Below are 18,397 nucleotides of genomic sequence, written 5' to 3'. Positions count from 1 at the left end.
AAAAGGATAAAACATATTAATTGCGCCCTTTCACAGTATTTACCAAGTAAGACCAAGTTTTGCCACACATGGACTACTTGCAAGTCCTTAGATTTCAATATCAAATTATTTTACCCCACTAGTCTAGAAAATCCAGGAGCTAAAATCTACTCAGTAAAAGCAGTGGGATTCTAAAACCAGAATGTGACTATTTTACAGCACAGCAGAGACATTACTGTAAAATACACATTTACGGCACTCTAAGATTTCCACTGGAGGCTAATACAGACAAGTTAAAGGAATATAAACTGAGTCCATAATATAATTCCGACAAAAAAAGTTAGCTGTACTTTTGCTATCATCTGTTTTCTACTAACTGCTGAAAGCACCTGTCCTGCAACATAATGAGAATGAAAGAACACAATGCATTTATAAGCACTACACTGAGCTCTGTCATACAGTTTTCATTAAATAATTACATATGTAATGATTCTTGAACTGTAAAAAAAAAGTTTGAAGGGAAAGAGGAGGAAAAAAACTCACAAAACCAAAACCTCTGCAGCTGACCAAGTGCACTGAAGGTTAAATGGATGCTGTAGACAACCCTTTATTCAGGTCCTTAAAAGCATTAATGTTGCAGAAAAACTGGCTTACAGATCAGCTAGCTAGGACTGAAGCATTTAAAGATTAACCCCCTTAAAACTTTAATCACTTCAGGACTTAACCGGCTAATCTGCAACCCAGTTTGTCTCTTACGTCTTATTTTAAATAAACAGTAAAATGTTCAAGCATCAGATTTTTTTCCTAGAAAAGATGCCTTACACCAAAGTGGTAAAACAAAAATAACACTAAGTGATTAGCACTTGAATTATAAAAGTATTGCTTTTGACAGCATGTGTAATAATTTTCAGAGACTGCATTGAGAATCTCCAAAAGTTTAGGAGTCCACTACTTTAAAATCTGGCTTACCTTAAAATGTCTTCAATTGACTGACAGAAATTCTGGTTTTTTAATACAACTCTGAAGACAAATTAGTTGGGTTTTGGTGGGGTTTTTTGGATTGCTTTCTTCTCAACAACCCCATTGTGAAGCTCCAACAGCAGTGTATATTCACTTAATATCTCAGAGGTATAGCTGTCACTCCTAAGTTATGTATGTCATCATGAAGTGGAAATCTGTACAGAACTACAAAGTTGTTTTTTCTCAAAAGACTAAGATCTACTAGGTCAGCCAAAATACAGATATACTTTGAAAATACATAAATACCATTTCTTACTCTCATTTTTTTTTTTTCATATCTCAGGTTAGTTGGAATTTGAAAGTTGAATCTAGTATTTCATAAAAGGCATACTTCATATCTATTTAAGAGTTCATTTCTGAAGCTGCTCAAAGGTGCAGAAATGCTAAGATCTACAGCAAAGATAAGGCTCTACACAAAGGAGTAATATGCTCATTCCAACAATACCAACTCCTCCTCCTCTAGGAGGAAGCAGGCATCCTACCAGATCTCAAAGGGACACATACAGTCTTTCTTCAGAAGCATTTCTTAGTATCGTAATACATGTAAGCTGTCTTCAAAGGAGTGTGTTAAATAACAGTTTTTACAATTTACATTTTATAATTTAAGTAATTATTTGGATAGGTGATTAGCTTGTCTAGAAATGTATGTTCATTTCTATACCTGCACATACTTGAAATGAAAAGTCATGACACTACTACTACTACCACCACCACCGGTTATAGTGGGAAATTTTCTTCCCTGCTACTCACAAACTGCACAAACACATTATATCTAGTTTAAACTTAAGACAACGTACCTATTTCTAGGTATGACTTTCATTGGCCTGATTAACATTAGCCTCCCAACACTGAGTAATGCAGATGACATTTAGTTTAGCTAATTTAGCCCTGGGACAAAAATGAGTATACAGCGTAACATTACATACCAAAGCGCTTCCTCCTTTGATGTATAACTAATTATGATGTCCAGAAAGGTATATAGCAGAATTAAAACTGCATTATAAATAAGAAAAATATGCAGAAATATAAAGCTAACTCATTGAACCAACATACTCTCTCAAGGATTCTTTCTACAAGCAAGAACAAGAAGTTTGATTATCCTAATTTTAAACTGCTCTATATGTCTCAGCTGATTTTAGAGGGTTATTTTTAAACTTAAGCTGTATCTATGTAAAGCTGAAATAACAACTTCTCCATTGTGTGTTTCAGAGGATACTCAAACATGTTCATTTAAAATATTATGGGGTGCAACTGTCAGATTGGTATGTTCTAACTGCATTCTTTTGGAAACCGATGACTTAAATGCTTTCCTGAGCCAAATACTTTATTAATTTTAAGAATGAATATAAATCTCTCTCCTCAAAGTCAGCTTACTTCCATAAAACTTTAGAAAACTCCCTTTGACTTGTATTTGTCAGTAAGCTGCAGATGGATTGCTATTTGTCAGTAAACTGAAGATGCTCAGATTATAAACTGAAATTATAAAGTGTTTCCTATATTCCTCTTGAATTGCCCACAAAAGATTCTAGCAAATCAAAGAGCATCTTACTGCTTTTGAAGTAACAGTCAATATGTATGATATATAATATTAACAAATGTCATACCTTATTCTCAGTTACATCACAATTCAACAAAAGGTAAAGAAGTATTAGGGCCCTTACTAGCTACTGTAATGATGAATAAATAATCCATTGCAAAAACCTTCAGATATGTTTCACAGCAATTTGCAGGTGGCTCACTTATCAAAGTTTCTGTATTCAGTTAGAAACAGAACAAAGTTAAAAGCTGTGAAGTCATTAGAGAAACGGCAAATGCAAAGAGTGTAAGATTAAGAAAAATCTCTTTAGGTAATTTGATGAGATGCAGACTAGTAGAAGCTCCAAGAAGATAGCAGAAGCTCCAAGAAGATACACTGACCGAGACCTACTGACAGTATCTTTCCTTCCACAGAGACTCAGGGCTTTGCTCACCTACCACTGACAACCAGAAGACAAAATTTATATAACAAGACAAATTAAAACACTTGATTTCAATAAAATTTCATAAAGGGTATTTCTGTTGAATTTTGGACAATGTGTTTATTCCATAACTTACGTGTTTGTTAAACAAGACCAGAACATAGCTAACATGCTACACACATAAAAATAGAAACAGTTTAAGTAACTCTTAATCCTTTAATACAGAATATATATACACACACACACACCCCAAATATAACACTCTTAGTAAAGTTCAAACTGCAATTACATTTTATAATGACCCAATTCTCTACATATTTGTGTCAAATTAGCCAAACTACAAATACAGTCAAGGCTAAAAGTAAAAGTTGAAACAGGGCCATCATCTTTCCTATGTAAGATGTTCTCAGAATGATCCCTTTTCACTCAGCCAAGGGCAGGTCCATTAGGCACAGTTTCTCCCATGCTAGCCCATTGTTTCAAAACTGGGCTCAACAAAATGAAAAATATTATTTGCAGTGTTTTTATTATTTAACTTAAAAATTATCTGCACAACTCTGCTCTCTACACTGTCTTAATTTATGTCTCAGAAATCTGACCACATGAATTCAAGCCCAGAAGGGTAGGGGGCATGCAGGGTTGGGGAAAGAGAAGAGCCCTCCACAAAAGTCTCAGAGGATTTTGTCTACTAGTTTTTGGCTGGAGGTTGTACTAACAGCATCTCTACAAGCTATAGAGATCACAAGGGGTCCAAACAGGCATTTTCCATCTTAAAGTATTAAAACTTCAGGGGTGGGCATAGGTCTTTTCCATGTTTCCCCCCCGCCTTGTTTCATAAAATGCTATTACAACATGAATGGGAAACAACTATTAAATCATATCACCCATTAGTTGCCAAGATGAATTATCTGATTCAACCTGTATTATTTGGCAAAAAAACTTGGACATCCAAATGTCAAAATTCACAGGCAAATAATTCGCTTTGGGGGGGGGGGGGGGGGCAGGCATGAGATGTTCACCAATAATCAGTTGAAGATCTCCATGATTCAGGCCAGAAGAACTAACTTTGGCAGAAGCCAAGACTCAAAAATCAAATCTCCCTTCAATCCTATCGCCAGGCATGAAAACCTTTGGCCTTTTTTTTCCTTCATGAAAACACAGTAAAGACAGCTTAACATATTATACAAATACAAACCATTGCTTTTTTTCCATTTCAGAGAAACCGTATCACTCCATAAAGATCCTTCACTCAAAGGAGAGGAAGTACACTTAAGAGGATTTTAACTCAAATTACTCATAGAACTATGTGCTATTCATAAAAATGTTTACCTTCATTCTCATATACATTTATGTCAACTATTCTATTCTTACCTTCTTTATCCTCCCCCTTCCCCCCCCCAGGTTTGCCCATTGCCTTCTTAATTATATTAAAGCTGCCCTTAAGGTGACAAACAGAAAACAGTAACATAGTTTTTCTTCTTTCCTTTCCATGAATTAATGTTGATTCATGTTACACTCATCCAAAACCCTGAAAAAGACATCTTGCCAAAATCTAACTTTCATAAGTGATCTACTTTAGTACTTGATCTTTGCAGTATCTCTAACTCTTCAATCTTGATTAATTAAAATTTTATTACCACATTTGGAAAGCAAATCAAAATTTGATTAATTTTGCCAACTAGCTGAATAGATGTCCTTAGCTTTCAAGTCATCAGAGTTCATTTTACTTGGGAAGTTTAAAATCTTAATGGCTTTGCCTAATGAGTCATTTGAGAACTGAAACAAAAATAATGTTTTGCTCAATCAAGAAAAAAAAATCTTCCTTTAGAAAGGTATTTCTTGTAGTGCTAATATCCTACAATTAAACTTAAATGTGAAATAACATTTGGGTACAGATATATCACTTAAGAAGCTTCACTGCTTTAAGAGAAGCTGTGCTCATTTATTTCAAAACATCACTGGAAGTCAGACACATTACTTTGAAATAGGTAAGGAATATTTATATGACAAAATAAATATTAGTGTGACTCAAACTCTTGCAGTTGTTTAAGAAAAAAATCAAACCACGTAGCTCAACCCCAAAAGAGTGGTTAAAAAAAGAAAACATCCCTAAGCCTTGGCATCAAAAGTTTATTTCTCTTCTAATGTAATACACACAGTTGTAGTTCGTAAAAAAGCCACTTATCTGAACTCAATCAGCAGTCATCGAGCACATGCTGGCTAGGCATGTATTAAGTAGATAACTACCAGCTAGAACAAACAGCAATTGCTATACAATACAGCATGTATAATGTTGTAACAGGAGTAGAAATGCTTCAGAGAAAGCAGGAGCTTCCATTGTTTCAGCACAGCACTACATTGCCAAATGTAGTATTACGCAAGTGTACCACAAACACTGTAACTATCCACCACATACATCAGAAATAATGCTTACACCAGTAATTAATGTATGACATCCCCCCAAAACATAAGGCTTATGCTTGACTATGAAGAAATGAAAACCACACTGTTGAAGAAAACGAGCAACCAGTTGCGTACACCAGCACACAGTGAATAACAAACCTCTGCTACACCACAGAGCAAGCAGTAAACACCAAGATACCTTCCCCTCTCTTTCACTGGAGAAGACAACACATGGCCAATGGCACGTTATAACTCAGCAAGTGAGCTGAGCACTGGTTGAAAGGTATCATACTGGTAAAAGCCTGCTATATTTGCTATATCTGTGTAATAAATTCAGTGAAGAGTCAGTGTCTTTGTCCTCTGCAGCTGATTTTGTCCCACAGTACAAAGACTTCTATTGCAACATTTCCTATGGGCCATCTCCTTCTCTACCTCATCCTGTCCCAGAAGTTCCTAAGTTCATGGCAGTAAGAGGTTTCTGAGAAGTTAAGAGTGAAACTAATTTGCAGAGTATGACCACAGTATTTCATTTCTCCGCCGGATTTTGAGAGACATATGTTTAATGAATCCCTGATCCAGATGAGTAAGATATACCTTTTCATTGCATTTCACAATATGAGACCAAGGAAGGGAAAGAAGTGGCACTTAGTGAATTCTCAGAGAGGGCATTTAAAATAGATCACTGTACACTAGCCCTGTCAAGGACAGAATACTGGGTAAAGACTGACCATTTTAATCAAGCCAGTTTATTGGGATATTATTTTTAATTCTTTTTTTAATCTACAATATACAAATACACATTTGTATTTATTTGAACATGACAATGAAAAGTCATCTGCCATCTAAAGGATGCTTCTAAAAACATAGTCAATGATAAACTTACTGATAAACTTACTGACACAAATAAACATTTATTTTAAATACGCTATTTCTAGATTTGCAGCAGACCTTTTCTGATCCCAGGAATATCTACTTAGTGGTACAGACCAGAATAAATTATCTTCTATTAGCCAAAATTATTATTCTTAAAGCTATTATCTATTCCCTCTACTCACGTAATTTCTATCCGTTCCCTGCCGGGTTAGATAATACAGATTATTGCATGAAGGCAGATGTATCTTCCAATTGTATGTAAAAGAAACTCTAAAATTACAAAATGTAATGCAAACTTACCAACTCTATTCCCTGTGGAAAGGGAGTATCTTCCCAGTCCTTCTGAGGAAATCTTTGTATTATTTTTCCCAAACCTTCTGTTGGGCCTGCTGAAAGATAAAATTCAGTTACTTAAAGGCAAACTGGTGGAATTTAAATCGCCACAAATTTGAGAATATTTTCAGAATATACCCAATATTAGGAAATGTTTCGCCACAAGAGGCAGAACGGGCTCCTCAAATGTGTCTTGCAAGTCATATAATAAATACAATCTTAATATTCTCCAGTAGTAACACAAGGAGTCACTACATGAAATGAAGCTGCAAGCTGCATCCAGCCTATGCCCGTCATGCATGTTTTCAAAGTGACAGATGATTACTGATAATTCTAGTCTCTCTCTACAAACACTAGTAAATTAAAAACTAATATAATGGATAATGTGATATTTAAAAACAGAAATCAAACATTTGTCAACAACCGGTCTTCAAAAAGAAATCTATAGTTTAAAAATCCACATGATTTATCCAGGACACTAGTTCCTTGCCAGTATCTCTAGTTGGTTTCCTTAGACAAGTCAGCAGTGATTTTCTACACAGAAAGGTGTAGAGAAAAACTGCTAATGTCTGATAACTTCTCTGATGCAACTGTCTTTTTTTTTTTTTTTAATCCCCTCCTTTTTTTAAAGGCACAGTGCTATAGATAGGAAGCCCTTCAGAAACACCACAAATACTCAACTGTAGCGTCCTGTCATCCTGAATGGTACAGGAATGCACATACAAACATGAATTTTGTTCTTCACCTGCTGAAGTCCTGGAGTAAACATTGAAAAAAATCATAACTTTTTTTTACTGAATTTTAGCTCTGGGATACACCACAATAAAATGTGGCAAAGTGAAAGGAATTTTTACATCAATCAATACTATCCTGAATGAATGTTGAAAGCTAGGATCATTTTGAACTGAGCCACTACACAACATAAAGCATGCAACCAATAGCCTTCAACTTATGTTTTCCACGTTTAAAGCATGCTACAATAGTGGGAAGAAAGATCTTTTATTTTACACAAATCTTGCGTTTTCCTACAGAAAAAGGCAAATTCTCTGTTTTATTTATCTTACAAATATACCAAATTGAAAAATTAATATTACTCTGATTTCTGAAGAAAACTGCTTTAACATGGCCAAGTATTTCACATGCACATCAAAGACCTGTCTAACATTCCATACACATTTTAAACCCAAGAAAACAAGATTTCTGTGATAATATTACCTATCCGTCAGTCTTCACTCTAGCAATTTCTGCATCTCTTGGATGATTTCAATGTAATTTCAGAGGTAAGCAGACACAAAACAGACACATGCTTGCAAGTCAATCGCTGGGTAGAGACGAGAGGCCCAAACTCCTGTTCTTTCCTCTACTCCGAAGAGAAGGAAAAAGCAGCAGAGCTGAACGGTTACCTCTTCTGTAAGGCAGCACCCACCCAGGCAATCAGCAGTTACATTCAAACCAACTAAGCAGAGCACACACAGCTCTAGACTACCACCATATCTGCATTCCCTTACCCAGTAAGCGGATCATAGGAGAAACAGGGTAGATAAGGAAGCAAGCTGATATCGCTGCAAGCATGGATAAGAGTTTGATTTGAAATAAAACCAGATACTTAGGAAACCAGTTTTCATTAAACTATACATAAAGCTTCCTAAATGGCAAAGTTGAAATTTGCTACCATTTAAAATACCTTTTAATAGTTTTAATAATCTATGCTGACCCATCACATTCAATTGGATCACACTTTCTCTAAAGTCATATTACAAAACTTTGAGATTAAACATTAAAGTTTTTAAACATTTTCTTCTGAAATTCTCAAAGCTGTACTTCGATATTATGAAACAGTACAAATTCTGCATTAGTAGTAGCAGTCCATATGTGTTGCTTCCTCTGCAGACACCCAAGCAGCAGCAATGACTACATTATTTTCCTGGCTTTACCATAAAAAACCCCCAACTTTCAGTCTGACACAACTCAAGTCTGCTAGCATAAAGCAATTCATAAATCAATGTTATGGTGGAAAATAATATGCTTCATTTAAGCTTCCTGCTAATTTACAGTTTGAGTTTCCTACTATCTTAAAAGCCACAATAAATTTTGTTTAGGTAGAATCAATCTGACAATTTAGCAAGAAGTATTTTCTCCAGTTTACCTATTTTTACACTTAACGTTCTGTGATTTTCTCTTGAAGATAATTTAGGAACAGATGTTTTTGGTACAATGGGCATATAAACTACACAGAGTACAGTCCAAACAGCAATCTTATCCCCAACATAGCATATACTGATTGTGATTCCCAAGAGCAGCATGCTGAAGAACTGCAATCAGACGAGGTTAGCTATGAGATAGAAGTAGCAGTAAGAGATGTAATCAGCAAGTTAAAAGCCAAAGGAGATATCATATTTAGAGAGAAGCTGCAGAGGTGCTGAGAAAGCAGAATTAGGATGTGCTAGAAACCAAGGAACAAATACAGACATGGCTACAGCTGCAGTTTTTGTAAGGAAATGTAGCTCCACATCTATTACACTGTAAGAACTGAATAGGGTCACCAGTCACTAATTTCACTTGTTTAAGATCAAGTGTTGCCTTGTGTACTCTTTCTTACACAGCATCTTCTACTGAATTATCACTCCTCTCCCTCCACCATGTCATCTCAACATCCTTCCAAAATTACGAGGCATAAATGGAAAGGCTTTACAATTCCCTCCCTAAACAGCTTTCAGAAGAGCAGACAGTCACACACCTTCCCTCCTAAGGCAGACAAACACACCCCTGCATTCCTCCTTTCTTCTACAGACATCCAGTCCCTGTTTCTTTCTTCCATGTAAAAAAAGAACAGAACAGCTACATTTTCAACTAGATATGGCAGGAATTTAGATGTATTTTGTTGCTAGCATGCAATGAACAGCCTTTAGCATTCTCTGCTCTCCTCTTATCCTTCATGTTTGGTACCCCACTCGGAGAACTTGTCTTTCCTCCCATTTCCTTTATGCAGTCACCTACTTGATATGCTCTACTACTCTCTTCTTCACTCTGATAGGGATGTTCCTTCACTGACTCAGTATCAGAACTTCTTCCCTTGTTGAGTTAAAGTCTCAAATTACCATGTTATCTGCTTTTCATAAGTCATATCTTTGTCAAATCTCTTCTTCCTCTAGTTGTTCTAATGCTGGCAGGTGGAGCAAGGAAGAGACAGCAAACAAATGCAGCCAAGACAGCAGTGAGCACAAGCACTCTCCAAGTAGAGCAGAACTTGTGGTTGAGAGGCCAACAGCAAGAAAGGGCAGAAGGACCGACGTGAACAGAGATACCAAGACTTCCTGAAAAGGAAGTATCAAAGAATTACAGCAGCAAAAAGTGTTCAGTCCCTGCTATGTATAAGTCCCCTAAGTTTCTCTGTGGGAACACAGGTGACAGGTTTTTTTACTCTAAATCCACCCCAATTCTCAAAAGACTGCGACCTCTGACACTACCAACTACACCTATAAATAATGAAATCCAGGAAAGCAGCTCAAAATTTCTTCTCCATCATGTTTTGAAGCTACCAATCCTTCTAGTTCTCTTTTTATTAGACTGCTAGAAAGACACTCCCTACATTACAGTATAGGAACTCAGAGTTAAGAGATGTACAAATTTTTAATTTTTTTTTTTTTTATTTGTAATATTCAGTCCTTTATGTCAAAATGTTATCAGTCTTTTTAGGTTACTTTCCTTGGAAAGCCACTAATGCTGGCCACCAGTGTTAAAAGACCTTACTCCATGTACTTCTTGAAAGCAAAATGGAATTATTATAAACCTCAGTAGGAATTTACCTGAAAGAAATGCACCTCTGAACATTTTCTGAAAGCCAGATTGAACTTCTTACACTACCTGAACTTGCACTTCAGTTCATCTCTGAGATCAAATGGAAATCATTCCAAAACAACTAATAATCAAATGAAAGTTTCACATGCTGAGGAGATACCTTAAAATCATTACATATAGAATAAAATGTTCCAAGTGCCATTTAGAAAAAAACATTTTGCACTTCTCTGCACATGCATTATTCTTCTCTTAAAGTCTCAAGTAAAACCAAGGTGAATCCTTCAACTAGATTTTTAGCATGGACCCTTAAATCCTTCTACTTTCAAATTGTTTTACTCCTCTCTACTACCAAACACAAACAGAGTTTCTGTACAACACTCCTACATTCAAATTTTTTTTCCTCTGGAGTACTGAAGGCAGGTAGAGGATGCTTTCAAAATTGTGATCAACTGGATGCTTTATCATGGTCTAATTGAAGCCACAGTTTTGAATCTAATTGCATAACACATCTTAGTAAGTTACTAGATTTAAAAATAAGACATACAAAGATGTACAAATACAAACACAGACAAACTGGTTTGGGTTGCTCTTACTTCAGCGGGAAGTGCTTTCAAGAGGAAAAAATGAGGAGTAGCAATAAGCTCTATCCGCTTGGAGCCTGGTTCAGAACATTCCAAATAAATTTACAAGGTGACTTTAAAATATAATAGAGCACACCATCATATTGAGTTATATTATCCTTCTAGCTAGGATGAGATTACCATCAGTATGGTAATAATATGTGTTAAATCGCTCTAGATACTCAACAGATTCAGAAATTCTTCTCTAGCGTTACCTAGTAGATGTAGCTATTGATTCATTAGGTCTGAAACGTCACCTGCTCTAACCAGCATAAAATGCCCTCAGAGATAATGAGCAGATTCCACACAGTATATATGGGCTAGACAAAGGTTTGTTTATGAACAACTGGCTGCTTCATAGGCTACCCATTATTGTCACAGGAAAACCAGTCTTGACTTCCCTTGTCGATCCATCCATCCCAATTCATTTGGCCCATTTGGTGATGGGCAGTGCAGAAGGCTGGGATTATGCACATAGCGGGTTTATTCTGCTGTTCCTTGCCTCTTGTTCATTTCCTTCTGCTCCAGCACAGATCTACAGGCTACAGTCCCTCCAGGGGTGTCCCCAACCTGGCATGGCTCGCCGGTGGCCAGTATCCCTCAGGGAGTGTGCTTCCTCTGGCATGGAGCACCTCCTTCCAAGAGTGTCTCTCTGTGTCCCCAGCAACATCCCCTTCCACATCTCCTGCCTCTCATGGCTGTTGCTCTATCTTAAATACATGTGAGCAGATGTGCCACCAACTCCTCTAGCTGGCTGAGGTTTTGGCACACACTGGGGTGCTTACACCAGTTTCAAAGCTGGTGTAAGCAGCTGGCTGGAAGCAGCTGTGACTGGCACAGGGTAGTTTCCGACCCCCCTCTCGTACAACTTGCCTCCTGCTCCCAAAACTCAGCAATTTATGCCCAGTACAGTTATTCCTGTTTTTTCCGCCTTAGAGGCCACTGTTGGGAAAACACTCTTGAAAAAAAGAGACACTTTCCATCTACCTCTACTTCAAGTGCAACTGATTTGGTATCCAAGTTTTCAAAAAAATTGGAAAAGGATCCTTTTCAGAAAGGCTCACAGAAGTCTCAAAAAAATTCCAGATATTAAACAAAGTTAAGGCTCACCGCAGTTAAGATGAATCTTCAGAAAATCATCAACTTAAGTATAAAGAAAGATCAAAGTTGAAAAGAAGAGTTTATGGAAAGATGCATGAAGGATACATCATAGAAATGTGACATTTTAAAGGAAAAAAAATTAAAGTGAATAGTTCTGCATCCAAGGTATGAGCATCAGAAAAAATAAGAAAAATAAGTATTCACATCCATCAGATGTGAATAAAAAAAAAAAATTTTAAAAAAAAGCACCGTTAGTCTTTCCATAGAAAAGTCCTGCGACAGAGATTTACAAATCTACTTATAATGCATAAAATCTATTTCATATGGTTTCTTAAATTGTGTACAATACAGATAGATGGGAAACACCCTTTCTATCCCCCCAGAAATTGGTTTGTTTTCGGGCAGGGGGGGAGATTTTGGAGGGTTTTTTTAATGAATCTGCACTCCTTCCAAATCAGGGCAAGTCTTCAAAATGTCAGCATTTTGTATGTTTGCAATTACAACATAAAATTCATTGTCATTTGATAAATTTGGAAAAGAAATAAAATTATTCTTTTCAATACACAAGTTGCTGAACTGCAAGCTGCATTCTTTGTGAAAAGTTTAGACCCAGGAACACTTGAAAGAATCTCCATTCTACAGACCTGGCCTGCTCTTGCCACAAGAAGCTTCTTACTTTGATTGGAAGTATACTTCACCCAAATACAGAAATTTACATTTAATCCTTCTACAGAAGCAAAAAGATAGATAGAAAAGGTCTGTCTTATGACCTTTACTCCTTTACATGAATGCAAATACAAAGTAATTTGCTTAATGCTGCTACATAAGATTAAAACCTGTGCAAGAGAAGACTCAATAGCTGCACTCCCATTTAATAATAAAACCAATTCAGTACAGTATGCTCACTACATTTTTCCAAGACTTTATAGTGTAATTACTATTGATTCTCTGTTGGCATTTTTCAATCCAACTAGTTAAATAACAATAAAATTGTAGTAAGTCCCTAAATCCCATGGTTTGGGGTGAGGGGGTGTCGATGCTATCTGCCTTCAGCTGACTTTTAAGTCATTCATCTTTCAGCAGAGCAGTTACGCCTGAAGAGATCAAATTATTCAAGAGGTGGCTGCAACTCAACACCTAAGTGATTTTACATTCTCAACTGTTTTAGCACAACAGGCAAAAATAGAAAAAAAAAATCAGATCATGGGATTTCAACTACAGCTATAATTTGTTTCAATATATGCTACTGATAAACTGATAACTACTGACAACTTTCCAAAAATATCAAGGCCACATACCAAACGTTAACTCATTGTTAAATCAGGTTTCATTCACATCTTTATTTCTTAATGACTTTTCAAACACTGAGGTTGTTGAGTTTTTTTAATTCTTCTGATCAAGTATTTGAAAACATGTTTAATCAATAATGCAAAATTCTATTTTATGTAAAGGAATCTATTACAAATATTTAACAAAATTTGAAGACCTTTAGTAAAGAACAAATTAGAAAATCTGAACAGAGGGGAGGGGAGAGAAAGAACACTTATATGTATGATTTTGCCCTTCCAGTAATGCCTATGCCTTCGGTATGCATTTAAATGTATCCAATGGTCTCCTATATTTTGTATAATGAGTACAGTTTTTCCAAGACTACATGGACTGAGGCTTCAAAAGTGCACACACTGACATTGTGACAGAATGCCATTTCCTATACCGTTATACTGTACAGCTCACTTGGTTAAACTAGAGAGGGAAGTACTTCAGTAACTTCTACCCCATTCTGGTCTCTACTGCTTTCACTGGACAAGTAACAGCCTTTGCCCATTTTTTCCGATTAAAAAATAAAATAAGGTGTTTCAGATTTTCCCATGAATGAGTTTTAGATCCCAACCACGTTCCCTCCACTCTGCCTCTATCCTTTCTGAAGTCTTCTTTCGAGCCCCTTTTATTAGTTCTTAACACTAAAAGGACATTCCTTCAATATCCAAGTGAAATTCCTTTTAACTAAAGCTAATTAACCAAATGTGACACCACATTAAAAACACACACACACACACACTGAACAGCCAGTGAACACCCATAGTAACTGCCTCAGTTAGTGCCTGCCAGTATCTGCTTTACAGATCCCAGATCTACAAAGATTCCAGAGGTTTTGCTCTTCATTCCACTCCCTTTATTGAGAGTGACAGGAAGAACTAGCACTCATTAGTACTGACACCTTGTTTTTAAATTGGAAAAATAGGTTATTCCAGTGTTAATGGATTCAGATAGCCATAGCCAGGAAGAAGGATCTTTGTATCATCAATGCAAAGATTTCTGTCTTTTGGTATCCTTTCAAATAATGTGCAAGCTGCCCAAAAACCTGATGGAAACCCCATAGCTAGCACTGCTCGCTGAATTCAAATCAATCACACAGAAGTTTCTAGAGGTTTCTGAAGCCGCTTAAACCCAGATGCACTACACGCATCACTCGGACAACAAACTACTTAATATAGTATACATGTGCGTGAGCATAGCATGGAAGATCACTGCATATTAACAATGTGTTCCACGTAAAATAGTAATTGCTTTCATTATTAATTATATATGCAAAACATGCCTGGCAGTAACAAGAATTCAAAAGACATTTCCAACAAAACTACTGCCAGCACTATTATTAAACACCCGTATTGTTATCTTCATATAAAGTTATTCCTACAAAAGCAAAGCCATTCCTATACTTTTGTATATGTAACGGAAGTATTTTGCAATTTTTTTTCTTTCATTTTGTAGTAAAATATTTGTGTCATATAAAGTGGGGTACAAAAATTGTGAAGATATTGCACCAATTTTGAAAGTTGTGATTTTACACCTACAGCAGCAATGAATTGCAATTTCATTTTCATGAAGGGTGCCAGGTAATCATCATCATCCAATAGTATCTTTACCTGGCTTAACTCTTTAATCCATTAAGAATCAAAGCTGACCACACAGTAAATCAGGCTTCAAATTTTCAGACATTACATTCTTGTCCCTGTACAATACATACACATAGTGAATTTGCCCAAGACCAAAACCAAAATTTCAGCCCATAAGAATGCTGAATGAGCAGCCTATACCTTAAGCTATTAAGGAAAAAGCAACTTTTCTCCCCAGCTAACCTCTTCCGATCTGCCCTCTTTCTCCTTCCCCTTTTCCCATCTTTTTCTTTAAATACAAACATGCAACACATTAAAATTCTGGCATAATTTGCTGGTTCCTGAACCCTAGTCCTCTAAACTCCCTTCTTATATAAATCTTTCCACATGAAAGGTCACATGCCATCTCTTGCTTGCCCTTGAAATTCCAGAATCGAGCTGTTAATGCAACTTACATTCCAAATTAATGAAAACTCTGATAAACTCTGTCTTTTCACTTACAAACCCTGATAAAAATACATTTGAGCTCTAAATATTGTTAATCGTACATGCAAAGAGAAAGAACATCAGTAATTATGCCACACAAAATACTTTAAAACTACCATTATAGATCCTACATGTAAAGTTAATAAATTATTTCAAGTATTCAGAAGTACAACTTTACACGTTCAAAGTTAGAAACATACTGTCAGTGTGAAAGATATACAGATGCAGGTGGCGGAGTACAGTACCACTTATCCTTCTTTTCAAAACAGTACCTAGTGCTAAAGAAATCACTAAAATCTGCTGTGAAGTAAAATCCTTTTCACATCAAACTTCTTTGAAACAGCAGAAGTTTTAAACTATTGAAGATTCTTGTCACTTTTTAGGAGTTTTGAAAAAACTCTTCATGGAAGCATGAAGACAACTCATGTTCCATCTTATGCCTTCATTTGTAAAAGGGAATAGAAATATACCTGAGGTCCCCCCCATACCTCTAAAAACATCGCTACAGAAATCTTGATGCCAGAAGACAGAAAATACCACAAAATTTATTCCCATTTTAACTCAGTCCCAATACAGAAGTCAGAGCTGGAACCAAAGTGAACAAGAGGCCAAAGGAGAACTAACATTAAATACCTAGAAAGGAAAATACTTCTTTGATAGGCCCAAAACACATGGCACAAAGTTCTGAAAAAATCTGCTCGACCCCATTATAGCACGACAGGCTATGTGCATCTTAAAGTCTGAAGTAGCCTGGACATCAAAATTTATATAAAGAGCATTTAACTCTGATTATTAATTATTATTACTATTATATTATTATTATTCTAGAGAAGAAAGACTTCATTGCAGCCTAACAGCCAGAAAAGGTTAAACAAAATGGTAGTACTTTTAGGAAGACAGAGTGAAGACAGGCTTTCCATAATGACCACAGACACTATTTGTACAACTGGCAAAATTCATAGTCAGTTAATCTTAATCAAGTCAAAGAAATGCATGCAAGAATCTTGAGAATTTGAACGACAGACGTTCCAGAGGCTTGACATATTATCAAGGATACAACAAATAACAGGATAAGATGATCCTCAGGCCCTTTTCTTTGTAAACAGGAAAAATTTGTTGAACTCATCAGAAAAAAAAGTAGTATTTCAATCTTCCCCCAAATGTACTGGCACTGCTAGTCAAGACTACCTGAAATACTTGGATGGTCCAAATTCCTGAATGCCTCAATATTTATTTGATTTGGGTACTTTTCTATTTTGCAGAGCCATTAACCTATCTTATACACAGGAAGGAAGCACAGAGAAAGTGATCTATGCCCCCAAAGGATGTACAAGAAACATGCTCAATAAATACCACCCAAATCTTAGATTAGCACCTTATTCACAGGATCACCCTTCCCGCTATTGCAATAGATATTTTCCTATGCAGGTCAACTATGATCTTCATTATTCCTGGGTATCAGAAATCATTTCTATGCTTTGTAAATAAAGGAAGAAAAATATTCTAGCCTGTATTTTAATGAAGTTAAACCTGAGGGGGGTGTCAGAATATGGCAGTACATGCCATATCTCATTCCACTAAACCAACAGGTGTTTCTGCTGAAAGGCTAGCAATTGCTACTCAGTTAGAAAACCTCTAAAATATACTGGAAAAGTCTGGGGAAAATTCACATTTAAGGATTAACTTCATCCACTGAAGTTGTACGAATGCAAACCAAAATGAAAATGGATAAATACCATAAAAAGCAGAAGAGGAAGGAAATCAGAGAAAAGGGAAGCATGGGCAGAATGAAGAGGAAGAAGAGGGAATAAATAGGGATGTTATAATCATCACCATAGGTTAGATGTATATTTACCTACTGCGATGGTGTCCCTCTAATACTGCTCAGTATGAGGCACAACAGCACTGGCTGACAGTGCACACAAAGATTTGGTCAGCCAGGACTCCGTCAGCTTCTAACCCCTCTGAAGAGCCACATACCAAACGTCACCAAGTCAGTATTATTCGTGAAAAACTGTTACTCATGTAAAGTGCTGTTTCATTTTGAAAGCCACGCTTAAGACCAAAGCCTTAGTGACCAGTGGCAATGACCTTACTGACATTTTTCAGCTGTGAGTTCTGTAAAAAAATATTTATTTTTGCTGCTCTTGCATCTACTGTTTTTAAGAGCCCATGTAGGAACTTCTGCAATAACATGAAGCGTCCTTTAAAAAGCTTTCCTGTCCTAGGACCTATGAAGGTATCAATTACTGTTAAAGAACCCTTCAATACCATCATCTTCCACCTTTCACTAGAATTCCAACTCCCCCAAAATTTTATCTGGATAAGTTACTGATACAATTAACACAGCTTGGCTGTAACAGCTGCATCTCAGGCCTCTTCCTTCCAAATAGAAGTTTGGGACATAATACACTTCTGGACATACGCTGTATTTTTGCCAGGTCAACAGCAACATGGCTTTGCAAAAGTCTTAAAAGGAAATAACAGATGAGAAAGCAACAGTGAATGTTAAATCATTTTCAAGTTACTCCCCATCCAACAGTTGGCATAATATTCAAGAGACTGTAAAAAAGCTTGGGGTGCTGGCAGGGAGAAAGTTTCCTACTAACGGACAATTCCCCTTCTTGTTTGCAAACAAATCACTTTTGCCAGCTTCTGGATAGGAAGGGCAGATCAGACTTCAAAATAAACATTCTAAGTTAAACAAACATTCTTTTGAACACACCGAACTGAACAAGACTTCCCAGCTGTCTTGGAAAAGTCTTTTATTTATTTTCAAGGAAGGTATAAAAATTAAGATGACAAAACTGTACTCAGCTTTGTACTCTGAATCAATGTCTTGGAGCTTCTCAGACTGCTCACAGAAAAAAAGAAAATTTAGGCAGCTTCTCAGTTCTAACAAAGGATGTATATTGCTTTGCTTTAGAAA

General features: G+C 36.4%; 1 protein-coding gene across 5 annotated transcripts in view; it reads right to left on the bottom strand.

Moving 5' to 3' along the window:
• SBF2 (SET binding factor 2) overlaps positions 1–18,397 on the bottom strand; it is a 297,874-nt gene that overhangs the window by 236,948 nt on the left and 42,529 nt on the right. For 3 of the 5 annotated variants that reach the window (XM_076344004.1, XM_076344006.1, XM_076344007.1), the window contains exon 2: positions 6,534–6,622. In XM_076344004.1, the coding sequence (XP_076200119.1) occupies positions 6,534–6,622 (89 nt within the window). The remainder of the gene's footprint in view (positions 1–6,533; positions 6,623–18,397) is intronic. The other 2 variants (XM_076344005.1, XM_076344008.1) reach the window with 1 other exon arrangement.

The sequence above is a fragment of the Aptenodytes patagonicus genome, chromosome 7, assembly GCF_965638725.1.
Source record: "Aptenodytes patagonicus chromosome 7, bAptPat1.pri.cur, whole genome shotgun sequence".
Classification (NCBI taxonomy): Eukaryota; Metazoa; Chordata; class Aves; order Sphenisciformes; family Spheniscidae; genus Aptenodytes; species Aptenodytes patagonicus.
This window is presented reverse-complemented; position numbering and strand designations above follow the sequence as displayed.